This window comes from Myiozetetes cayanensis, unplaced genomic scaffold (assembly GCF_022539395.1).
Source record: "Myiozetetes cayanensis isolate MyiCay16 unplaced genomic scaffold, myiCay2020 scf1, whole genome shotgun sequence".
Lineage (NCBI taxonomy): Eukaryota > Metazoa > Chordata > Aves > Passeriformes > Tyrannidae > Myiozetetes > Myiozetetes cayanensis.
In genome coordinates, this window is record NW_026086604.1 from 65090177 (window position 1) to 65115945 (window position 25769).

Consider the following 25769-nt stretch of genomic DNA (forward strand, 5'->3'; position numbering starts at 1 on the left):
TTTGTATTTGGATGATAGCATATTTAGAGTTTATATTTTTTTGCCTTTCTCCAGAAGACCTGAAGCAATACCATGCCTCCAAAAAGCTCACTCATCTCTTTGGTGAGCAGCTTCCAGAAATTACACATGTCTTTTTCCTCCACAGTGCTTTGGTTTTTCTAAGGTGATCGCTTAGTTCTTACTTTTCTCATAGGAGATATACTTCATATATTGGCATTTGACACTTCTACCTTCATCAATCTGTTTTGTATATTGCGAAAAAAGTCTGCTTTCAAGAAATTCCTAGCATATTTTCTCCCATGTCTTATTTTAAGTAACTAACACAGCAAGCACGTTTCTGAAGAGTTACAAGTTGATAACTAGAGCACAGCATAAATGACTACTAATGAAATCAGTGTTATTTCTCAATTTCTCAATTTATTGTTGTTTAATAAAGGAAAGCCCAACATAAATCACTGGTAGCTACATTAACCTTATTGAACAAGATTTTATTATGGGTTTGAGAAAACTGCATTAAATTACAAATTCTGATTAAGGTTACTGCAATAAGAAAACTGCTGTCTTGTGAATTGCTTTCTCAGTCAGTACCACTGGTAGATACATACTGATTTTTCAGTACATGTTGATTTGATGAAAATAACCAGCAGCACTAAACTTTAACATATTGTTCTTGAGGCATGGATATATTGAGGATGTAGCTGGGAAGAGGCAGGGCAGTATAAACTTAACTAACTTCATCTTTTTGGGGTGGTCTGACAACACTAATAACTTATGAATAGTTGAGTAAGGAAGTCGAGAATGATCGAATGGACAAAACCTGCTAGATCATGCACAGAACCAGAAAGGACCTGGAAAATGCAAGATCCAACCTCACTGCCCAAGCAGTGGAGAGAGGAACTTGTTTGACATGGGTGATCCCAAAGGAAAAGTGGGCACAAAGGATATCTTATCAGCCTAATGGTCTGACAGCATCACTGGCCTTTCCCCACTTCTCTCTTCATTAGTCAGGCCATGGTCTTATATGACTAATAGGTTTTTAGCCTCTTCCCCCCTAGCCACTCCTGAATAATGCAGAGACTCTGAGACAACATTTTTTTTCTGAATGTCTGTTTTATAAACTATGACTTATTCCTGAAGCTTTAATTTCTATTCCAAAAGCCCTAAAAGCCATGAGCCTCCAGGATAAAGGTGTACTTTGAGTGACCAAACAAAGCCAAGAAAGAAGGCAGGGTGGGCCTCAAGGGATGTCTGGGGATAATCCTGGTCTCTAGTCCTGGCAAGGCACTGATAGACTGAGTGCTAGAACCAGAGAATCACCCAAGCTTTAGAGAAATTAACCACGCAAGGAATCTGACTGCTGGATTCCCCTGAGGCAGGAGGCGATGGGCACAAGAAGTGGTGGAAATGCCCACATCTCTAATTCACCAAAAGCAAGAGGTCTTCTGCTGTCAGAGGCTGGCAATGCCTTCTACGTGTGGTTCACATATGGCTTGTGTATGTCCCATATAAGAAAGGTATTACCAGCACGTGCAAGCTGAGAAATACGGCATTCAGAAAGTTTAGGCGTTTCAGGGTTAAGGCTGAATGTGCAATTGCAGTTTGGACTCCTTCTGCTAATGCCTCCTTTGATGGCAGCCTCAATTATTTGATCAGATAAGGATCTTCCCTGCAGAACTGCTGGCAGTGCTGTTAGTTGCAGTGCAGACCTTTCTGTCTGCTGAAAACTGAAGGTACTCATTAGAGCTCCACCTGTCTCAATGTGACATTGCTTTCCATGAGCAACCCTTTCTTGTGATAGGGAGAACCTTCAGGCAAACACAAGAGGTTCTACTAAGGGGCAAAAATGCTGGAGTATTTTAGTTTTAATTTTTAAGGATTTACAAGGAGGAAGGCACATGCAATATAGTCAGTCTCTTAGCCGTATCTTCACATTAGAAAATCAGTGCAGCTTCACTGTAATCGCAGACAGTTATCTCAGCTGTCAGATTTAAAACAATAGATGTCATGTAGGCATAAACAATACATGAGAAATATCCTAAGTGTTTACAGTAACTGTGAAGCATTGCCCATATCGCAGTGTGCTAAAGCCTGTTGCCAGGGAGGAAAAATCAGCATGCAGCTGACAGCTGCTCCCTCGCTGAGCAAATGTTTCTTCATAGGCATCACAACCCTCAGCGAGCTATTTCAAAAAGGAGACAGGGGGCCTTCATCAGAGTTGATTATTCCCAGAAAGAATAAGCTGCAGCCTTATTCTCCTGTTAGCCTGATTTATAAGGGTTTTTGTCTATTGCCATTTGTTTGCTTGTTTTCCACTGGCCTGCTAAAGTTTGCCAAGCTCAGTGAGGTAGGAAGAAGGGACTCGCTATTTTGCACTTGAGTTTGCTGTTGCTCTTCCATAGCTTTTTCCAGATGCTACTATGGAACATGTTGAACTTGCATGCAATTGGAATTTGTTTTGCAATTAATTTTTTACCTCTGTATAGCTGTTCCTCTATCTGCAGTGAGAGATAACATGCTACTCCACCAGACTAAACCATGGATATGTGAATTAACATCATCCACTCAACAGAGCTGAGCGCACTCTGGTATGACAATCACCTGCTCAACTCAAGAGAATGGACTTATCCCCAATGCAGCTTAGGTCTTGGGCAGTCTCAGTGCCGCATCAAAAAGTAACTCTGTATGGTTATCAATAGTAAAAAAGAAAACATTTAAATTAGGGGTTACTTTAATTTTCAGAATATTACCAACTTCTATGTCTTTATCTTTTTCCCTCCCTCCTCCCTGATGTTTTGCTGAATTTTATTCTGGACTGTCATAGGAGGAAGTGTAACCATGAAAAACAATATAAAAATGAAATTATAGTTGTAACCAGAAGACAGCAATCCAAATCCAAGAAAAAAAACCACTTTGGCAAACATGAGGTACGAAAGGTCATGGTTCCTTCATCAACCCATAGACACCACGGCACAGTGAGAATGCAGTTGTATCTTTAATACCTAGCTGTAAGTCCAGCATGAGATACAAGAGCCCAGGCCAACTCTGGGGGCACAGCCTGGGCTTTCCTTCAGTCCTGACAGGTCTGAAGCATATTCATACTGCTGCAGTTACATTGCATAAAATACAAAGCAAGAACACACAATCAGACAGTGAGCGCTCACTACCATGTGGTTTTACCTGAAATGAATGTTAAGTCGTGCTGTGCCTCCAGTCCCATCTCAGAAGTCATTAAAAATAATAATAATAATAAAAACCCAAACAAACCACAACACAAAAACAAATAAACCAGGGAAGTTTGCCCGGCAATTACTGAGCAGGATTTATCACGTCCTCTTGAAGCACATGCTGGGAGGCTTTGGCGAATCGAGGCCACGGGGGCGGCCGGGGATGGTTTGGTGCTGCCCCCGAGTGCTGTGCCTGGGCGGTGGCAGGAGGTGTCCCCGCGCCGGGGTCTCTGCCGGGTGGGGCGGGCTTTGGGGTGCGGGAACCTGGTGGTCCACGGAAGGCCACCGCCTAGCCCTTCGGCGGCGATCCCTGCGGGAGGGCTCGGTGTTGCCAGGGCTGTGCCTGTGACCGCCCGCGCGTCCCGCTCCCGCCGCATCCCGCTCCCGGCGCATCCCGCTCCCGGCGCATCCCGCTCCCGCGCACGCCGCTCCCACGCGCATTCCCGCTCATACGGCGCCCCGGCACCTCTTCCTCCCACACCGTCCCTCTTCGCCCACCCCCGCGCTCCCTCCGGCACCGCCCGTCCCCGGGGCTGGATCCCCCCGGCGGCCGCCCCCGCTCCCCCGCGGAGCCGCGCTCGGGCGCCGCCGCCTCCCGCCCCGCCGCCGCCGCCGCCATGGCGGAGCGGAGCCGCGGCGCTCGGCGGCGGCTGCTGCTGCTGCTGCTGCTCCTGGCTGGCTCCTACGCCAGCCCGGCCGAGGAGGGCGGCGGGCGGCGGGGAGGCGGGCGGCGGGGAGCACGGCGAGGACGCGGCGCGGCACCGACGACCTCGTACGGCACCTTCGCCAGCGGGTTCCACGACCTGCGCTACCTCCGAGGAGGTGCGGCGGCGGCCGGGGGCGGGCGGCGGGGCCGGGCGGGCGCGGCAGGCCGAAGGGCAGCGCGGCCGCGGCAGGAGGGAGCACCGCGCCGGCCGGCGGCGGGCGGGCGGGCGGGCGGGCAGCGGCGGCGTTGTTCAGCACGAAGGCCAGCGCCCGCCGCCATCTTCCGCCGCCCGGGCGGCCTCCAGCCGGCGCTGCCGGCTGCGGCCGGGGCCGGGGGCAGCCCTGGGTGTCCCACCGGACCGTCCGCGCTCTCCGCAGGGCCGGCGCCTCGCTCCCCGCAGCGGCACCCCCGGGCCCGGGCATCCCCCCGGACGGGGCCGGGCTCCGTCCCCTTCCCGCAGAGCGGGGCCGGCCGGCGGTGTCTCGCTTTTCCGTCGTGCGAAGCTTTGCGCGCTGGTAGCGTGAAGAGGAATCCCGGGGCTTGTGGTGGGCTTCGACTTGTGTGATGCCCTAAAGTGTCAAGCAAAAGCAGCGTGGTGGTCGCGGTTTCCGGGGTGTCTTTTTGAATTTACAGATGGTGGAGTGTTAAAACTCCCAGTTTTGTGGCTAGGATGCATTGAAACCCGTTTGTTTAACGGACTTGAAAAATAATGAAGGAGTGAGAAAATTGCATGTCCCGTGACCTGTGTGTCAGCGATGCTCTGCTACAGGCTGCCGTGAAATTCTGCAAACTTAATGCATTTATGCTGGGTAATTTACCCAGGCCCCTGAGACAGTTAAAGGAGCTGTGATTTGCAGCTTACAGCACACTTTCTCCATTAGCCTTGTCAGAAATCTGAGGAAGCGAATCAGGGCTCCTGAACACCCAAAGTTGTGTAGGTCAAACGTTTGTGTACTGATGCTGTAACTAACTGCAGTGTTCCTTCCCTACTCAATGAAGCACTTTTCCTATTCAATGAAGTGCTTTCAGAGGACTTTCTAGTTTCACAGTTAGCACTTCATTTTTCAGCTGGCTAAGTAAAAGAACATCCTAATAAAAATACCTGTGCTTATACAACAGACATCAGCGTCTACAAGCAAAGACAAAATAGGTCTGTTCACAAATGTTCTCACTTCCTCTTTGGTGTATTATCTTGCAGCAGACAGGGTATTGCTTGGAATCATAACTCTCATTGTCCAGCTCTTTTGGGTCTGCCTTCACAAGTGATTGCAGGCTATAACTGCAGGCAATTCCTGTCTTGATACTCTCTTGCTTTTTTCTGCAATGTGTGTTTTATTTTACTTCTTAGTGGAGGATGTATTATAAGGTGCTTTCCTTATTATAAGGTATCCATTCCTACAGCTCTGCGTCTGGTGCCCTGCCTCCATTTAAACCTCATGCTGTCATTTGTAAGGAGTCAAATTTAGTTCCCTAACGGATTTCCTGAGGTGACAAAGAGATAGCTGAGCGGAGATCCTGAACTGTTAGTTGATTGCACCTTGTCCATGGTCCTGCTGCCTTACACTAACTTTTAGCCTTTGGCATTCTTCTCTCGCCTTAATGAATGCAGGCAAAGTTTTGTTTTCAGTTACTTGTGTTGCTTTGGTACCTGGATCCAGGACTATCTGAACAATGGATTGTGTATGTGACAAAGCAGTCCCTTGTCTGAACAGCACAGTTATCAGCAAAGTAAACGCTATTGCAAAATTTCTCTTTAGTATTACTGCTTTTTATTCCTCATATTTTATTTAGTAATGATTTATTCTGATTATACAGGTTACCCTTTCCCTACTGCTCCTCCTGTGGATCCCTTTGCAAAAATCAGAGTGGATGACTGTGGAAAAACCAAGGGATGCTTCAGGTCAGTCTGAGATAAGAGTGCAGATAACTTTATTTTTAAAAATGCTGACTGATGATATTGGAGACTTTGGTAAGTGTTTCATAGTCATTTAAATAAATGTTTATTATTTTAAGAACATACCTTTTAGTAGTAACTATATTATTTGAGGACACTAGAATATATGTCTTAGTTGTGGACCTACAGTTCTTTCACAATTCATATTTTCATGAAGCACTTACAAAACCTGAGCAAGTAAGGTCAACAGAGTAATACCGTGTGTAACTGTTTGCCATACTGTTTAAATACTATACATTCTTATACTAAAAGAGCAATAATTGAAACTCTTAATTAATGGTACCCTATGTATAGCAGTATATATAGTATGTTTTACCGCCATTATACAAGAATGCGTTCTTTTGAGTTTTTTTGCAGAAATTTAATTAAGTTCCATGGCAGCAAATTTCAAGGAAAAATTACTTGTATTTTCAATTCCATTTAGGTATGGTAAACCTGGATGTAATGCGGAGACTTGTGACTACTTTCTAAGTTACCGTAGAATAGGAGCTGACGTGGAATTTGAGTTGAGTGCCGATACTGATGGCTGGGTGGCAGTGGGATTTTCCTCAGACAAGAAGATGGTAAGACATGTGCAGTTCTTCATGTTGACAACATGCACACTTTTACATGGTTTATATTATATTTATATATTTCATCAGTCAGAAACAGAGCATAAAAGGAAAAACTGACTTGCTGAAAACAAAGCACCATTCAGTAGCCCCTCAGGAGCATAAGCCAGGCCTACTGCCTCACAGAAAACTGCTTCATCTTTCTTAACATCTCCTTTCCCTTCTTTTCTGAGAACTACAACAGTATTTCAGTTCAGCTCTGAATGGCTGAATGTTATTAGCTTTTTGTCTTTTTGTTAGAAAAGCCCTCAGGGGTAAGCCAATTCACATGGAAATGTCCTGCTGTGCTTTATGGCAGTGTAACTTTGACAAAAGACACATCATAAACTAAATAACAAATAATTTTATTCTTCTGTAAATCAGCTGACTTTCAGCAATGTAAATATATCTTTCACTGTTTAACTTCAGAAATATTTTTTGTTTCTTTCATACCTATGTGTTGTTTCAGGGAAGCTAAAAATATGTGACAAGATGACTCCTGCTAATTTAAACATATATACTCTAGAAAACAATCTTGTTAAAATTTATTCTTTCTTCTGGATTTTTTTGAGTTTGCTTTTATGCTTATTCCTGTACTTACTTTTTCATTCAAAAGCTTCACTTTTTGTTGAGTTTCAGTGAGCAAAACAGAAGCATGTACTGTGTGAACTTTAAAAACCTATGCAATGGGCAACTTATGCAAAGGTGTTTTGTCTATGATCCTTGGTAAAGTGTTTAGGATTAAAATGCAGTTCATAATGCAGGTGTTCATGTACAGAATCACTCCTGGGTATATAGAACAATACTGAGGCCAGATCCTAAACCACAAGTTAAAGGAAAGGACTTTTTCTTGTAATGTTGAAAATGGTAGTCTGAAAAAATACAGGATTTAGATGTCCTGGGCTAGGACCCACAAAAATTAATGGGAAGACTTGCACTGACTTAACAGTATTTTTATCAGACTCAAAATGAAAAATACAAAGAAAGTGTGAGGGCAGGAGCTTCTCACTCATTACTTTATACGTTTTAACATGATGCTGTAAATAAACACGATGAAATTAGAAGCTTTTTATATCATAAGGAACAGTTCACATCACAAGAAATAGCTTGTGGTTTTGGTGTTGTAAAGAAGAGTTTTACAGCCAAATTTTGGGAAGAATTTAGATGGATGGCAATGCAAGCACTCAACAGGGTTTCAGAAACAGCTCAGCACTTTTAAGTATTTGTTCCTAAGCTATCAGAGATTGTGTTACTAGTTGGTAACTGTGATGTACCTGTAGTAGATCCCAGGGTCCCACTGCTGTCATATCATCAGACACTTGGAAAACATGTGTTACCTTTTGTCCCAGGCACATCAAGAAGCTTCTGGTAAGAACAATTAACTAAATATTAGAAGTTTTTGCTTCCAGATTTGCTGTGTACATCATCTAATGCCCGTCAGTCAGCTGGACTAAACCAGCTAGCATCTCTCTTTCTCTCTTGTTCCCCTGCTGATTTCATCCTTTTTCATAACTTCCAGGCTTTGATGGTAAAATGGCTCTGAGTCAAAACAGCTTTGCTGTGAGAAATGGGCTGTGCTTTGGAGGCCCTAATCTAAATGGTGTGGCCTGGATAGCTACAGAAGTTTAGGGAAAAAAAAACCTATTTTGTGTCCTCAATAGATTTTTTTAAAGTCCTGTGACCTATTTCTTTGTCTCAAATAACGTTATGCTTTTCCACTTGCAGGCTTTTGTGCCTTAGAAGGATTCTGTAATGTCATTCTGTTAACTGAGATTCAGAGGGCTTTTTTCTTTCCTTTTTAGTTTTTTTCTTCTGTGTGAAAACAGGTTTATTTTTCTTCTTTGTACTTAAGAATGAGGAATTTTTGCTCAGATGTATGACAATTAAACTTGGAAAATAAGTTATGGAAAGCAATGATAGTCTCAAGACAGAGGCTGAAAAGGTTGCCTGCAGCAGCACCAAGGTGCAGAAAATGTTCAAGCATGTGTTTTACATAGTTGTCCACTTTTTCCCTTCACTTTTGGCACATCTTTTACAAATGCACATAGCAATATTCCCAGAGTACTGAAATGCACTCTTTTTCTCTCCCTCCCCTATAACAAAGAGCTGAGGGATGATCACACTAGCAAGCGCCAAGTCTATCATCAGTATGGCATCTCATAAAGATGAGTAGGGGAGGAGTAGGGCCTGTATTTAGTATGGCACTGATAGCTGTGACAGTGGTGTTGAGTAAAATGCCACTCATCCAGCTTGACCAAGTGTTCTTGATGCTAAGGATTCTGTGAGATAGCACTCCTGAAGTTAATGCTCATCCCTGAGTGATACAGTGCTCTACCACTTTGTCAGTGACCTTGAGTAGCTGTTCTAGCAACTGCTTTAGTACGTCTACAGATAACCTCTACAAATAATTGTCTCACGACTTCCTTCTGTCTGTTGGTTCTTTCGCTTGAGAAGAACCAACTTTGGTGGCTGTTTAAGCTAAGTGAAGAAGAACATATTGATTACTTTTTTATTATATCTTACAGTATACTGTATTCTGTTATTACATGCTGAACATTTTTAATTTTCTTTTAAGAGATAAAAGAGATATGAGAAGTGATGTTCCCTTAAGTGAAAGTGAGAAGAGATTAGAAAAGACTTACTCTAATTTATGGTATTATTTTCCCATAATTAGTAGATTCATCTCCTCTATCCTACTAAATCATATTGGTTTCCTACCTGTGATTTGATGCAGTGGATTTTGTGCACAGGAGGGATTCAAGACTGCCAGTTTTTATGAAGCAGGATCTCAGAACTTCACAAATAACCAAAGAAAACATCCTTCCACGGATCAATTAATTATGTGATGTCAGGGTGATATCATGGCTTACAAATTTTATATGTAAGGTAAAATAACTCTTAGAAAGATCCAAAAGAGATAGTAAGGGTAAGTAAATATTACTATCTATTTATGTGCTTTTCAATTGGACTCAAGACACCTGGTTAGGGAAGCAAATATTTGTGTATACATAATTTGGGAAGAAGAAAGGAGAGTCCTAGGCCTTGATTAGTTTTGAATAATTAAAATTATACACATAAATGAGGAAATGCTTTCTGACACTTCTGGTTTCCGTCTTCCAATTTGTTTTCACCTTGTAGGGAGGAGATGATGTCATGGCTTGTGTTCATGATGACAACGGAAGAGTCCGAATACAGCACTTCTATAATGTCGGTCAGTGGGCTAAGGAAATCCAGAGAAATCCTGCTAGAGATGAGGAAGGGGTTTTTGAAAACAATCGTGTAACATGTCGATTCAAGCGTCCTGTGTATGTTCCCCGAGAGGAAACCATCGTAGATCTGCACTTGAGTTGGTACTATCTGTTTGCTTGGGGTCCAGCAATCCAGGGTAAGTTGATTTCTGTGTTACCAACAGAACTGATGTGCCAAAATTGATAAACGTCTTCCAGTTATATTATTCTTACTCCTCCTTTTTTCTTCTTTTTTTTTTTTCCAAATGAACTAAAATTCTGACAGCGTAAAGCTTAAAAACAGACAAAAAGGAAGGCAAGAGTCCAACGCGTCATGTTTTCTTAGCTATAAAGTTACTATCCTCCCTTCCCAAAGCTAAATATAGAAGAACTTCATAACTAGGAGTTCTCAATTCCTTTGAAGGATGTTTGTTGTTTACTTGCATTTCATTTGTTTTATTCAGGATTTTAATTTCAGAAAGCAGGGAAATGGTACTACTCACTGACAGGGTAATATTACATGCTCCTGTAGTTTTGAAAATTATCTGTCTACCTGTATCTTTAGTAGAGTTACAGAAAAAAATGCATCTGACATTATTTCTTTCTGCCCTTACCTCTTAAAGGTTCTATAACTCGTCATGATATAGACTCACCACCTGTATCAGAACGTGTTGTCAGTATTTACAAATATGAAGATATTTTCATGCCATCAGCTGCCTATCAGACCTTCTCTTCTCCATTCTGCTTGCTCCTCATTGTTGCACTGACCTTCTATTTATTGATGGGAACCCCATGACCAATGGAAAATAGCAAGAATTTGTCGCTGGAAGTTTCTCAGGATGGACGGCTATATGGATGGCTGATGCATTTTTCTATTGGAATTTATATCACAGCACCATCCTCATCTAGGTGATTTTGAACATAGTTAGCTTCTCAGAAGAATGAAATAACCATCTCCTTTGAGTGGCAGAGTGGTGACAAATCATTTAAGAATAATCAGCAAACACATAGGAGAATATTTTCAGTGTTGTGATTACTTGCTTAAAGAAAATGACACTTTTGTAAAATCAATGTGTGTGTGTGTGTGTATGTATGTATGAGAGGGGTGCCTGTATGTGTGTTTAGGTGAATTTAGTGATGAACATCTTATCAAATAACAAAATTGCCTTCCAAATTGCTTCGAAAAAGCAAATTTAGGAAAACATTGTAATGCTGTTTGGTACTTCTGGAGCAGAGAGCACAACTCCAAGTGCAGTTTTGGATGTTAAGATCCAGATAGCAACACAGCAATATAAAACCTGCCCTCAGTAGTGGACAGTTCTCCCAATTTTTTAATTTTTTTAAAATATTTATGAAGGATCACTTGCTGTGGTAGTTTTCAAAACTAAATTTAAATATTCAAGCATTAGCACAATTTTTTTTTCAATGGAAAAGAGGTGATGAATGTCTTTTATTTGTTTCAACAGCCTTTTTGAAAAAAATGGCTACTTCTTATAAGAGTGAGATACAAAGTCATTTAAACAAGGGGAAGGGAGAATACAGCAGTATAAATTCTCCATGCATAGGAAAAGCAGGTGTAAAACATGCAGAATATAGAAGTTCCCAACAAGCCATAGGTTGTCTTCCCAGTAGACTAGATCAGTTTTTCTCTTTTTATGAAAAAACAGTAATTTTGCTGACATGTAAATACGTTTTTTAAGTAGTTGTGCGGTAATATGAAGTAATCTGGTTTTCTGTGTTGTATACCTCTATATCCTGTTCATGTTAAAGGTGACTATAGTCAACTGGTGTTAACTTACAAAGAAACAGAAATATAATGAGATTATTTCTAAGGAAAGACAGTGGTTAATAAGAAGAGCAGTATCTTTAGTTCATCAAACCTTGGCTGAGATATAGTTACTGTGGAAAAAGATGAGCTAAAGAGGAAATACATTAGACTTTTTTATCATATATAAATATTCCAAGATGAATGCTAAATATTACAGAAATGGAAAGTGTCAAAATGCATTTATAACCCACAGAATATTATGAAAAACTTTGAGTGGAGAGTTTCTGTTCTTCATGTAATAGGAGGTGTACGACATGTGCCTACATGCAGCAGTCAAATGTGCTTAGAAAAGGTTACGCATTCACTTTCCAACTCATGTTAAAATTCTATTTAAATAGAATTAAAATATAAATAGTACCAAAGTTTGATCTAATGGGGTACGCTTGAGGACTCTGTAACACAGGACCTGGTAAAGTATGTGATGGAACTCCTTTCTATTCTCATTACTGCACAGAATATAAAATGATTAATTAGCTTTGCTTGGTTCACAGTGTTATTCACAGGCTGATGTTTATAAACTTGTTTTTTTAGGCTCATAGTTCTTCAAACCGATGCTTAGGGTATATGAATTAGATTGAAAATTAATTTGTCTTCATAACAAACACTTTATCCCTATTTCAACAGAAAGATTGATTAGTATTTTATATTTTTATTGTTGTCTTAAAGGATTTGTTCACTTAAAATTACTGGACTAGATCTCAGGAGAGGGAAGAAAAATTCAGAATGAAGTGAACTTTAGAAGTGTGTATACTTTATTTAGTGTAAATTGCTTCTCTCAAGTTGGTTAGCTTACTCATCATCTGATGAAGAGTACAGTGGAGTCCACCTAACGAGGAAGGAATGCTTTGGTCCACAACAACTATGTAATTCAGCCTTAAGATTGGGTGGAGCAGATAAGCCAAAGCCTGGAGAATCAGCTTTACATTCAGCAACCAGTTGAAGTGACGAAATCATTAGGGAAAGTTCTTTCTGCATTGTGCTGATTTGTAGGCAGCTGAGATACTGCAGTTCTTTCTCAGAGCCTCAGGGTTGCTTTAGTCTATGGCCTTGTATTTGCTATTTTAGTTTCAACCATTTACCTGATTACCCACTAAAGGGCTAATTTGTTAATTTAAATGTACTGAAGTAGGATAGAAACCCATTTTGGTTCCTCTTTTCTGTCATTATATTTTTCTCTTGTTGAAGTATTAGCAGAAAGGTGCTCTTCTGTAAAAACTTTCACCCAAGCTTCAAAGTACTTAATTAGCCTAATAAAGTATTTCTAATCAAAAGGGAGGAAATAAAAGGCCACAGCAAGCAGCAAAGCAATCTGTTATTTGGCATTTCAGCTGATGGTTCAGTTTGGCCCTGAGTTTGTCTGAGAGTTGCCCTTCAGAGCAGGAAAATCAAGAATATGAAATTCAAGTTGACAAACAAAGAAATTCTGGGTGTTTAGAACTTACTAGTTAAGATGAAATCTGAGAAGAAAAAGGGCATAAGAGAAATAAAAGGTCTTTAGGTCAGGGATGTTTAACTATGGATGATTCTTGGTAAATCAACATTTGAGTGGGCATAGTAACTTGTCATGGGGGGGGGGATTTTGTATTTTTTTGTTGTTTTGTATTTTTTTTTTTTTTAATTTTGAAAAGCAGGATTGATCCCTGTTAACCAAAGTGATGGTCTTCTAAGAAAATTTTAGGTGATCATGGCATTTCAAGTAGGTTTTTTTAATTTTTTTTCCTAATTGATGGGTACCAACACAAACTAGAAGAAAAGGCCTGCTTTGGAAAAGGAGGCAGACATTTCCATCTCCAAGTAATTTTTACTTTCTTAAGTGTGATTACTAGCAAACAACTGTTAAAGAATACATTTCTAAAGTGCTTTGAGACTTACTTGCAGAGTGGCCTAATACAGAGGCTGGAATCAAATAAATATGTATATTTATTCGGTATAGGTGAGTTGCTAATTAATTTTTCCCCCCTCAAAAAAAAAAAAAGCCTATCTCATTTGATAATATTATTGGATACAGGGTGATGCTATCTTCAAAATTCTATTATTACAAGGGAAATAACTCTGATTTTGAAAGATAACATATTAATGAGAAGTGTTTGAAATCCCTCTGTGGCGTTCATGTCTTTGATTGGTTTTGCAATACTTGGATAGCAAGAAAATTAACATTTGTGGCCTCCGTAACCTGAGGAAAAGCCCAGATTGGGTTAAATGTTTTCAAAGCTGTGTTGGGCACTGGCTTTCCCAGACTTCAGCACAGGGATTAAAGTATGGTGTACATCAGCAGTATTGAAGCTCACTTAGGGCACCATATCCTGGGTCTGAACCAAAAAGAAGAGCCTTTCATATACTAAATGTCTACTACAAAACGGAAATAACAAACAGCATGACCCATCCTGCACCAAATCTCTTAAATATGCATATCTTCTTGTTGACAAGCAGCTCAACATGATCTGGCAATGTGCACTTGCAACCCAGAAAGCCGACCGTATCCTGGGCTGCATCGTAAGAAATGTGAGTAGCGGGTCAAAGGAAGTGATTTTGCCCCTCTGCTCTCCTGATACCCCACCTGGAGTACTGCATCCAGCTCTGGGGCCCCCAACACAAGAAGGATGTGGACCTGTTGGAATGAGTCTAGAGGAGGGCCACTAAGGTGATGAGAGGACTGGAACACCTCTCCTATGAAGGTGGGCTGAGAGAGTTGGGGTTGTTCAGCCTGGAGATGAGAAGGTTCTGGGGACACCTTAGAGCAGCCTTCCAGGCTGTAAAGGAGTTAGTAGGTAAAGGAGGACTGGCACACATCTGTCTTCATGATTTTCCATGTCACAATTAGACATCTGTGTTGTTGATGATACTCAGTTATTCGTAAGTAAACGACTGCTATAAGTTTATGGGAAGATGCAGGTCTCTCTGTTTGATTCTGTCTTCTCCTTACTTTCTCATACCTCCAATGCATTTTACTAAGAAGAAATTATTCTTGTTTTAGAGAACAGACCCTCTCTCTGCTCTTTCAGGTCTTTTCTGGGTCCAATGGAAGTTTGCACCCTGCAGTACTTTAGAGGTAGAATTCAAGTTTATATGCAAATTACAAAACTTCTATTAGCATTTAAACTGCATTTGGTGATTCTGTGGTTTCATTGGTTTGCAACGCTGCTGTGCAGCAGATGTACTTCCCACACACACTTTTTTTAACAACTCCAAATAGTTTCCCCAAGAAAAGTATTTGGTAAGAGCTTTAGAAGAAGGAAATGTGTATTTCAGAGAATTACAAAAGGTCTAATATCACTTGTTTTCAGAGGTAACTTTGGAGTGTTAGTATTTTATACAAAGTAGGACTTTGTATTGAGCCTTAGATTTATGACAGAAGCACATTTATGATAGAAACACGTTTAAATATTACTGTGTTTCAGTGCTTCATGGAGCTGTGGATATGCATAACTTTCATGAATTGACATGATATGTTTCAACCTTGACTCCACAGCATGTAATGAAACTGGCAAAGCAGTTTGATTGAATGCTACACAGACAGGCAGTGGTGACATCAAATAGTTTGGAACAGAAGAATGGAGAGACTGGAAGTAAGGGTGACTGACAAGAAAGGGCTAATGGTTTTGGCATACTTTCTATTTTTGTACGAGTTTACATGTGGCAGAGCCTGTGTGACACTCTTTATCACAAGCAAATATTACTTTATATGATGAGAAGGAACAGAGTCTGGTCTGACTTCAGTGAGAGTTTAGCTTCTGTGTGGGTCTGAGCTGTGTAAGGACTGATGTGGGCATCAGGTCAGACTATACCACAAGATGTCTACTCCCATCAACCGAGGTAAGAGCTAGAGGCTTGATCGTGCCCTCAGAGGTGTGAAAACCTGTCAAGACCCCGTAGGCAGTCATGACAGTCGGCTGCAGTGGGGAGTACCTGCTCAGTTTGTAAAATGGCCAGTGAGCAGGTACTCCCTGCTTGCTGCAGTTTAAATATCAAAAGATGGGGGCTCCATATATTTTCTTAACAGTTTTCACTGTACATTATCTAATTCCTCTAATAAAAATTTCATTATTAGTATTTCTGTAGCAGAGTGTTAGGACAGCTGTTCACCAAACTGCCCAGGACAGATATGGATCTAACTGGGAGGTTTTAAAAACAATCTCAATTTCCTGTGTACAAAAATCAATAAAAAGAAAAATTTTTCTTACTATATGTCAACTTTTCACATTTTTTTTTCATATCTAGTTATTTCTATGCAATTTTTATGTCTAGGTATAGAGTAAGATATAGGTAAGCCTTGCTTTGCCAAAGTTCTCTTATTAGTATGAAATAATCACTTTGGTACCTTCCCTTTTTTTTTATTTTCAATGTGGGTTTGGTAAAATTAAGTATGCTTGAACCTGGTTATTTAACTTGTCTAATTTGGGCTTAGATAGTGAGGCAAAAGCAGTGTAATTTTGAAATGTCGAGGAGGATGTGTGCAGCTTGTGGAGTTGATAGGTGTGAAAATGCAGACTTAAAGATATGACTTGCTTTGAAAATCTGTGTTATGCCTTAGCAATAGCAATGAATCTGCTGTAAGGGAAGGGGCAGATTTATTTTTTTCCTTGGATGGCTAAGTAATTTGAATCGCACTCATAGACTAATTCTACATCTCAGTTTGGAAGGAACCCATAAGGATCTTAGAGTCCAACTCCTTGCTCTTCACAGGATTGCCTAAAACTAAACCATATGTTTAAGAGAATCATTTAGATGCTCCTTGAACTCTGACAGGCTTGGTGCCATGATCTCTTCCCTGCAGAGCCCATTCAGTCACCAGACATCCTCTCAAAGAAGAACTTTTTCCTAATGCCCCATCTGAACTTCCTCTGACAGTAGTTTCATAGACATCCACAACTGTTGCTTTCACCCTCTTTCTGTGTTTCTTATCAGTAGGAATGTTCTTTCAAACCAGTGTGAGGTTGGAATACGTGCAGGACTTCACAGCCCCTATCTTAGAAGAGTTGCTGCTCCATATAGGCTCATCTTGATCTGCAATTAGAGGCTGTTTAGGAATGTCCTTAAAAGGTGAACTTTTACATGTCATTCTTAAGAAATTTGCTGTAAAGGTGTTGAGCTCTTTATAGACTAGAGCATTACAGAATTACCAGTACTTTTCTGAGCTGTTTCTAAATTATATGTACTCAAATTCATATTTACATTTTTAAAGAAGTAATTGGATTTTTCAAAAGTGCTGAGCAGCTGCAAATCTTTTATGGCTCCAATGCTTACTCAGGGCAGTGAACATTTTATGGCAACTAGTGATTGCAATGTGCTGCCTAATTTAGTTTCACATTGCTCTCTTAGTTTTTACATAATTCAGTTCATTTTCATAAGATGGTGCTGGTAGGAGACTAAATAACTCACTTAGGTTGTGGGCCGAGGAATAAAAATATTCCTGCTGATTTTTCACAACAGTGATCTGCAAAGTTCAGATTAATGAAAAATAATCTTCACAGAATTAATATTTAGGCAATGTGATTTTGCTGAAGGTATTTGTGTGTGTGTGTAAAGTCTGAAAATTATACAAGAAAGCCTAAAAAGGGTAGATTCTGCACTGGAGACAAGACAAAACACAGAATCCTACATATTCCCTGGCTCCTAGCTGATTTTGGGGAGGCAGAATGATCCAGAAAAATATTTATAAACCTGATATTTTACTTGTGTGGATATTATGTTTGCAGTTCTTATATACTAACCTTCCTTCACTTTCTTCAGTACAGAAATTAGCCTTACATTAGTCTTATTGCAGTATTATTTTCACTTTTTTTTCCAAATAAGATGAAACAAGGATAAGTTCTGTAAGTCATGAGAATATTGTCATACAGAATATTAGTATAATAGGAAAGGAAGTATAGATGCCATAGTTAAACCTAAGAGGGAAAATTGGAAAAATTCTTGTTATTTAACTACAGAATATGATATCTGCTTCTGAAATACTTGGCTGCTCCCATATAAAGCAGTGATTTCTTTTTCAGTTTTTCACAGTTGGCGACATGAAACAAGGAATAAACATTGAAATAGAAAAAACTACCACAATAGATTTCTTTTAAAGCTAGAAGTATCACTCAGGTCTTGAAATAGAGAGTCAAAGATTAAATTCCAAACCTATTAGAAAAGTGAAATGGTGGGACCCTGACATTTGTGTGTGATATTCCCAGCCTTTATTTAGAAAGATATATTTTGTTAGCATATTTGAAGTATCATGAATTCTGTTTAGGTTAAAACAGATGCCTGGTATGCCTTGGCATTTCTGATTTATATATCCTGAGATCTGGTTTGCTTTAACCTCCCTGCAAGTAAGCAGGTTGTCGTAACTGCGTGAACTCTTGCCACTTGTTTTGTATTACATGAAGTGTAACAACTGAACCTGAAATGCTGTTTCTACCTTTTGACTTTGTTCAGCGTTCTCAAGATCAGTATACAGATGAAACGTACAAATAAGCAACCTGTAATTATAGTGTTATGTGGTGTTCTGCACTCTACGCTGGGCACTGTTCTGTGTGCCAATACCCACCATCCGTGTGAAGTCAGTGAGCATTTGGTTGGGTAGGAGCACAGAATGGAGGTTTTGTAGTCCAGAAGAAATGGCCAAACTTCTTTGTATTTATGCTCTAGTCTTTTCAGAAAAAATAACACTGGATGAATACATAATGAAATTGCTGTGATCTACGGGACTACTTCACAGTCAGTGCATGCCCTAAAGTATTGCTTTGTAACATCTGTTTTATACTAAATGTTGGTGTTCAAGTGAGCCTTGTTAGCTATTTGACAGTGACAGACAACAATATTTATAAAACTGTTATAATAAATGCCTTTTTAGTCTAAGAAAATGTGTGGTATGGCATTTATAAAAGGGGAGGGGGGGAAGTCTCTGAGGTTAAAGAAGTCTCTGCTGCTGCCCTGTGTTAACAATTCCTTCCCATGCCATAGGCTTGAATTTATTAGCCCTAGTATTTCCATTTAAGTCAGTGAGGCTTGTCACAGTAGCAAATTAACAGATGTGGGAAGACTACTTTTTTTTTTCTCAATATGAGAATCACAGTGAAGCTGTAAATAAATGTGATCATCTGTACTTTAACAAAGTATTAACCTACTATAAGTATATAGAATGTAGAGTTTCCTGTGGTGACCTTTATGTTGTGTTTTTGTAACCTATTTGATACAAATATGATCAAGTTGCAAGATTACAAATTTGGGTGTTCTTTATCTGCTGTCATCACTGCCCTATTCCCTGGCCAGACAGAGCAGGTCCTGAAGCAAACAGAGCAGGCTTTTGCAGACAAGAAGAAAATTAAATTATATTAGAGATTGGCAACAGAGAGGAGGAAGTCCCATCGTACTCAGCAAGCAAAAGCAGCTGTAGAGATCTCTCAAAAAGGGATGCTTTGATTTCTGAGATCTCTCAGATTTGAACAGGTATTTTAGCCCCTTGCTGGTGGGCTGAGAAGACAAGTTGGCTCAGGGCAACAAGAAATGTATTGCTTTTATACTTTGTGGTCTGTTTGTTGTGTTTGTAGTATTGCTACCCTGTAGCTGCAGGGTGCAAGAAAGGACGGATCTCGTGAGTGTCACTTACCTGTGCACTGTCCAAGTGACTGTGATCAACAGAGGCCTTAAATATACCCAGCAGAGGGTCTTAAATTATGTTCTGTTTATCTTGTGGTACGTAACCACTGATGGATCAGCAAGGCATTTTGTCACAAAGCCTATGAATCCAAACCATTCTTCTGTTATTCAGATCTCTGTATATCCAGCTCTTGTTCCATGCACACAGCTACCACGTGGGCTAACCTGAAAGATAGTGCTCTGGGTCCACAGGTCTTCCTCGTGCTGTTTGCATGCTTTTTCCACTGATTGAACATTTTTGTGTTCATGCAGTTGACTGCTCTGCCTTACAACCATGCATTTCATTCCCCTCTTTTACTGACCAAGATTCTCAGACCTAAAGATACAAAGTTATCTTAATCATTAACTTTAACATTAAGACTTTTTTTTCCTTTGGTTCTGCTACTATAGAAACTGTATTAGTTTACACTGAGTATTTTTCATTGATCTGAAGATGGTATAACTTTTTCATTAAACTGAGGTGAATTAATAAAGTGAGATTAACCTCAACTGAATTTTCACAAATGTTCATTACAAGAAGTTAAAACAAAATCTCTCAAGCAGGATAGCATTGTTTTCTAAACACGCAGGCCAGTGCTGACACCTTGTGGCTTCATTTCTGAGTTATTTTATAGCTTCATGTGATCATTTTGGATGTAAATAATGATTAACTTGCTGTTGCCACCACTGTCTATCTCCTCTGCTTCGTGGCCACCTCAGTGCCGAGTATTTTGATATCATGTGTAGGACAGTTTGTGATCTGTGTTGAACAAAGAGCTAGGGGTGTCTGTGATCTCTTGAAGGGGACTCAAAAGGCTTCACTTCACAACATCGTGGGTGCTAGTGCAGAAGCAGACAGAAGTTACAAGTTTCTCTCTTACTAATACCTCATTTTATACTTCCCTCTACATAGGAGAGCACTGAAGACTGTCCATACTTACCACATGTGTACTTTAAGGTGCATACATCTTTTCTGCACTGACACAAAAGCATTCCTTTGCTGCTCTCTTCACCTCTGAAGAATTGCTAATAGCAAAAATACAACTGAAGAGACTGTTGGAGAATTTCTGGTAGTAGAGGAGCCTGAGGTGTGCTACTTATCTACAACCATAAAAATGCCTAAACCACAATGTATCAGTGCAATTTATACCTAAATGGGCATCTAATCTAAAATCTCTTACTGTTTCAAATCTTAAACAAAACCCAGCTGTTAAGGCTGCAGTTGCTGTTTGAAATATTTTGTGGAATTACGTTTTAGACGCTGGGGTGTGTCTTGTGAAGATCACGCATCCTCCCTCAGCTGTCACTTCAGAGATTTTTTTCTGATATTTATGGTCATGTCCCTATTCTTATGTATTCATGTGGTGGTAATACATGAGTTAGAAATCTTTATTTTATTGCATTGTTGTTTGGGGAATTGAGTGGGTTTGGTTTTTTTTTTTCCTTTCTGATAGGTTTAGTTGTTTATAAAGGATAGTGAAAGACATAATTGGAAGGGAAAGGTTTTATACAGTAGGGACCAAATCCACAGCTTATGTAAACCAATGTTTATAGCTTCACTCAAGTCAGCGAGGTGACATTAATTTTTCTTTCTGAAGAACATGGCTACCCAAGTCAGTTAAGAAAAATCAAAGGAATAAGGATGTGCCTCTGAAGATTTGGTTTGATGGCATCTCTGTTTAGCTAACAGAAGGATTTCAGCTCTCTGCTCTCCCCCTGTGTAAATCTTAATTGACACTTGGTAATTGAACTTTAATGCAATAAAACATATTGTAATGAGCTATTAAAGTTTGGAATGCTTCTGAACTAAAGAGAAAATGTTCAGGTACTGATGCATGCTTGATATGTATTTCAGCACCCTGCCAGGAGGCAGATCTATCTGATCAAAGAGCAGTGAGTGACAGTATCAGTTTAAGGTTCAATAAAAGCTTCTCATATGGACAACTGCTTGCAATGCCTCATCACCATCAGCATCAAACAAAGTGTCTGTAGGTTTATAAATACATAAAATTAAAGCACTTTGTTGAATCTACTTGTGATTTGTTCAGCAAAGGAAAACAAGTAGCTGCAGGATCTAAGAGGAACCTTTACAAGAATTGAACCTCTGTGTATCTGGCAGGAAAGGATTTGCAGCATGGACAAGTCGGGACTGCAGTGCAAAAGCTCTGGGAAACTGGCTGGACCCAGTTCCACCTAGGCCTTTTGGATGCAACATAGTTACAAGAAGCGTGTGGAGAAACCTCTACCTTTCCTCCTTGGGATGATGATAGGGGTAGGTCTCATTTATGGTCTGTTGTCTTTGTATTGCTCTGCATTTAAAAGCTTAGCTATGAATAGATGTATTCTCACTTTACAAGTTAAAGACAGTTGTGTTCAGGGTAATGTCAGCTTTTGAACTTATCCATTATGCAAGAAATGCTCCACCAAAGTCCTGGCGGACTCTGATCTAACATTAAGTTACATAAGGTTAAATATGCATGTAAATCCCAAATGGTATAAAAAATGAAAAAAAAAAAAATCAAACTCCTGTATGGACTTTTTACATTTTCAGAGGTATGTGACCTCTGTACTATGTTGTAGAGGATACGGTGCCTCTCATTTAAAACAAAGAGGAAGATCTCTCTGAGGGTTTTATGATATCACAACCAATAGCTTTAGTACCTGCTGAAGGGTTGTGTTAAGCTGTGGAGGGAAAACTGTTTGACTAGCACAGTGCCAGCACTGAGCTAGTTCAAATACCATGGATTTCAGCCCTTGCAAAATTTGCTGAGACCAAGCGTATTTATTACAGAGGCATTTAGACCACCTGTAAAATGTTAGCTGTTGCCCTTATGCCTGGACTCAGGGGTCTGGTATATGACAGCTGCAGGAAATTAGTTCCCCGCTAGATTATTTGCAAATCGCACTTGATGCAGCCAAATATCACAAATGTCAGATCTAAAAAACCAGACAGAACAACTACCTTTTCAGTGGGCCTGATTCCCAGTGAAAGCACAGATGCTTCCTTGTTAAATAATTTGGTGCCAGAACATGCTCAGACAAGACAAAATTCTTAAGATGGTCTAACCGGTCTTGCCCTCCAACTGACACTTCACATCTCTGAATGACAGTCCAGAGCCCCGAATTTTTTCTGCTCCCCGAGACTAGAGCAGCAGTAGGGATAGGACAGCATTTAAGGAAGTAGCAGCGACAGGACTACACTTCTGGGATGGGGATATGCAGCAAGCTGCTGGGCAATTCCACGCTCCTGCCCTTGGCCGCCTTCTCCAGCCAGCATCAGGAAGGCGCTGAGAAGCCCCGGCCCGCGCTCGGCGGGATAAGGGCGCCGAGGGACGGGAGCGCGGCCGCCGGCTCTCCCGGAGCGGAACTACATTTCCCAGCGCCCTTCCCGGCCGGCACCGCCCCTTTCCCGCCGGGCTGGGCGCACGCCCGCGCCGTGCCCGGAGCCGCTCGGCGGCGGCACCTTAACCGCGGCCGCCACTCCGCCCCCTCCGCCCCGGCAGCCCCGGCCCCGCTCCCAGCCCTCGCCCGCCGCCGCAGCAGCTGCGCGTCGCCCGCCGGCAGCGGGGCCGGAGCGGCGGCGGTGCCCGTGCTGCGCCATGGCTGACGGCACAGCGCAGCCCCCGCCGGCTCCCGCCGCGGCTCCGGACGCGAGTTCCGATGCGGGTCCCGGCGCGGCCCCTCCGGCCTCGCCGCCGCGGGAGCGGCGGTCGGACGGGTCCCCCGGCGCGGAGGGCGCGGGTGCGGCTATGCCGCGGCTGTCGCTGGGCGGCCCGGGCGGGGCGGCGGGGATGTCGCTGCCGCGGCTGGAGAAGCCGATCAAACAGGCCTTCTACAACACCGGGGCGCTGCTGTTCGCGGGGCTGTGCTGCGGCGCCGCCGTCCTGGTGTACTTCATCCTGGAGGCGTTCCTGCGGCCGCTGCTCTGGGCCGTGCTCTGCGGCACCTTCCTGCACCCCTTCAAGACCTCGCTGACCGCGCTGGGGCGGCGCTGGCTCGGCCGCCTGCACCGCTCCCGCACCCCTGTGCTGCTGGCCGCCCTTCTCCTGCCCATCTGCTTCGCCAACTACGGCGTGGAGGCGCTGGGCGAGCAGGTGCTGCGGCGGCGGCGGCTCCTGCTGCTCCTGGGCGCCGGCGGGCCGCTGCTCTACGGGCTGTACTGCCTGGGCAGCTCCCTGGGCGTGCAGGTGCTGCTGGCACAGGCCGCCCGCCTCATCTGCCAGGGGCTCGACTACTTCAGCAGCCAGTGGGTGAGTGAGTGTCGGGGTTCCGCGCCCGTGGTTTGGTCGTGCCCCGGTTTGGAGATGCTGCTAAGTCAAAAACTGACTCAGCCTTGTTGAGGCTTGTTGAGCTCTGGGGTGTGTATTAAAGTGTTGTGAAATGGAAGCTCAGCTCAGCTCAGCTGCACAAGTGACTTGGCGGGGGGGCGAAGGCACCTTAAGGCTTGTCTCTCAGTGTACTAGGTTGTTTGGGTATCTTTTCGTTCTTAAAACACCAAACGGCGCAAACTCAATTTGAACGTTAAAAAGGTAAAGCTATTTAACTCTCAGATGTTGCTTAGAGTGACAGAATCTGGGAGACTGTTTTTCCCTGTCCTGTTCAGTAAGTAGACTAGTTAAAGCTTCTGGCAGAACTCATTTACACTTTACTAGTTATAGTTGAGAATGCAGAAAATACTATGTATCAGAAGCAAATGGGTATGTGAAAGCATGGAAGATCAGTAAGTTGAACTCTTGTTAAATACTAATGTACAATTGCATGCTCAGATTGCTTGATATCAAAGACTTTAAAAGCTGCTCTATTTTTTAAAGCAACAAAATACTCCCTCCCCGTTGGGTAATAGTTTTCCTGAATGTACTGACAGAGGATATTTTGAGCTATTTCTAGTGTGAATAGAATAAGCTGAAGAATGTGCTTTGTTTCCAGGACAGTGGAGGAAGAAATCTTCTTGGCTTTCTGTTTTAAAGTGTTGTCATATTCTGGAAGATGTCAGGGACGTGTGTTTCTGGTCTGTTTTGTCCTCAGAAGTATAATTGAGACTGAGTAGATAGAGACACATTCCCTCTTTATGAAGAGGCAAGATACAAACCGTGTTTACCTTCAGCTGAGTAGTGTCAGAATCTAAGCGTGGCTTAGTACTGGTGGGAAGCACTGATTTATTGCCACACGATTTACTTGATAAGTTTAAGATTTTTCTTTGCATTAACCCATTCGCTTTATTTTTAACAAATCAGTGATATTGCTACACTAACTGACCTGGCTAAGTCCAGGCTTTTATTAAAACTTTGTTAATTCAGCCATACTTACACTGAGTAAATATCAGGGCACTAAAGGAAACTGCACTGATTTAACCTCATAACTATGGTTGTAATGCACTGTGCATGCTCAGTGCAACTTTATTTCGCAATGTCTGATACTTTGGTTTTGCACTGGTATTTGTGATTTAAGGCTTGTGTTCATTGAACTGATGTAAGATTTTAACTGGCCCCAGAATTCTTCAGGCTTGAGTTCCTTGGGAAAATTCTGCGTTTGTGTCCAAGTAACTGGCCACAGACTTCCCTAAGCAAACCAGTTGCAGTAGCTTTCTAAGCAGGCTGCTTTCCTTTGTAAATAACCTCAACTCAGCCTGGCATCATCTAAACACTTTATAGTGTGTTCCTATTCCATTTTTTTAATTTTGTGGTTCCTTGATTTGTATTATCTCAGAGCTGTAGCAGGCTAACTTAATTTTATCCATTCTGCTGAGGAGCCCTGAGCTGGATCAGTTAATAGTATCAGCTTTAACTTCAGTTAAGCATTTTAAAGCCATGTTATATTGCAGGACACTGTTTACATGCGTATGTTCTGCATGTTAGTTGCATAAGAATCTCAAATATTATGCATTGGTTTGCTCCGTTGTACTGTTCTTCTCTGGGATCTGAATCCTCCACAGTTCCTTCTGTGTGCATGATTGTCTTGTCCTTTTCTGGTTCTCTCTGCTGTACTAGAGAAGTGAGCAGATGCCTATCATGAGAATTGGGTGTTTTTGGAATGCTAGTCTGCTGTTCTCTAATGAAAGGTGTTTTTATGGTATCTACAAGGCCATGATACAGAGACAGAAATTTTCCTCTTAAGTTCCAGGAAAAAAACCCCGGTTCTTCAAATGCAGCAATTTCATGTGATAATGACTTGGTAAACTGCATCTTGGCACCAGTACATTAAAGAGCTTTCTTGTCCTGCTGTCCTCAAATCTGGAAAAGCCATTCATAGTGTTGATGAGTTAAAGACTTGGAAGTGGCTACTTTCCTGTCTGTGGTTCTTAAATCTCACCTGCAGTTTAGGAATCTGCAATCCTAGGTACCTCCATGATGAGATTGTTTCATAGGTGATTGCAGAACACTGCATTTGAAGAGCAAGATCTTGAGCTAGTTTACAAGCATCTCACTCCCATGGTCTCCTTTTCTTTCCCTTCTTGCTTTACAGTTCCTCCATCATCTTTGAAGAAGCTTGCTCAAGAAATGTAGTGGTCTACTGGGCCTTAAATCTAGAGGTTGGTGAAAAACTCCAGATGAGTTCCTTGCTCTGACTCCAGCCTTCTCAATGGGTTGTTTGCTGGAGCCTTATGTAGAAGGCCCTACACA

The 25769-nt window shown here is 41.7% G+C and overlaps 2 protein-coding genes and 1 long non-coding RNA gene across 4 annotated transcripts in view; 2 read left to right on the forward strand and 1 right to left on the reverse strand.

The window, feature by feature from the left end:
* Positions 1-3671, reverse strand: part of LOC126647635 (uncharacterized) — a 35057-nt gene extending 31386 nt beyond the window's left edge. The window contains exon 1 of the long non-coding RNA XR_007630631.1: positions 3178-3671. This is a non-coding gene — a long non-coding RNA (uncharacterized LOC126647635). The remainder of the gene's footprint in view (positions 1-3177) is intronic.
* A 153-nt stretch (positions 3672-3824) lies between these two features.
* FRRS1L (ferric chelate reductase 1 like) lies at positions 3825-18374 on the forward strand. The gene is given in 7 exon segments (XM_050330062.1): positions 3825-3943; positions 3945-3987; positions 3990-4046; positions 5746-5830; positions 6309-6447; positions 9613-9859; positions 10325-18374. Coding segments are annotated over 7 exon segments (846 nt in total). The 5' UTR covers positions 3825-3841; the 3' UTR covers positions 10498-18374.
* A 4374-nt stretch (positions 18375-22748) lies between these two features.
* Positions 22749-25769, forward strand: part of TMEM245 (transmembrane protein 245) — a 77982-nt gene continuing 74961 nt past the window's right edge. The window contains exon 1 of one of the 2 annotated variants that reach the window (XM_050311003.1): positions 22749-23399. In XM_050311003.1, the coding sequence (XP_050166960.1) occupies positions 22749-23399 (651 nt within the window). The remainder of the gene's footprint in view (positions 23400-25769) is intronic. The other variant, XM_050311011.1, reaches the window with a different exon arrangement.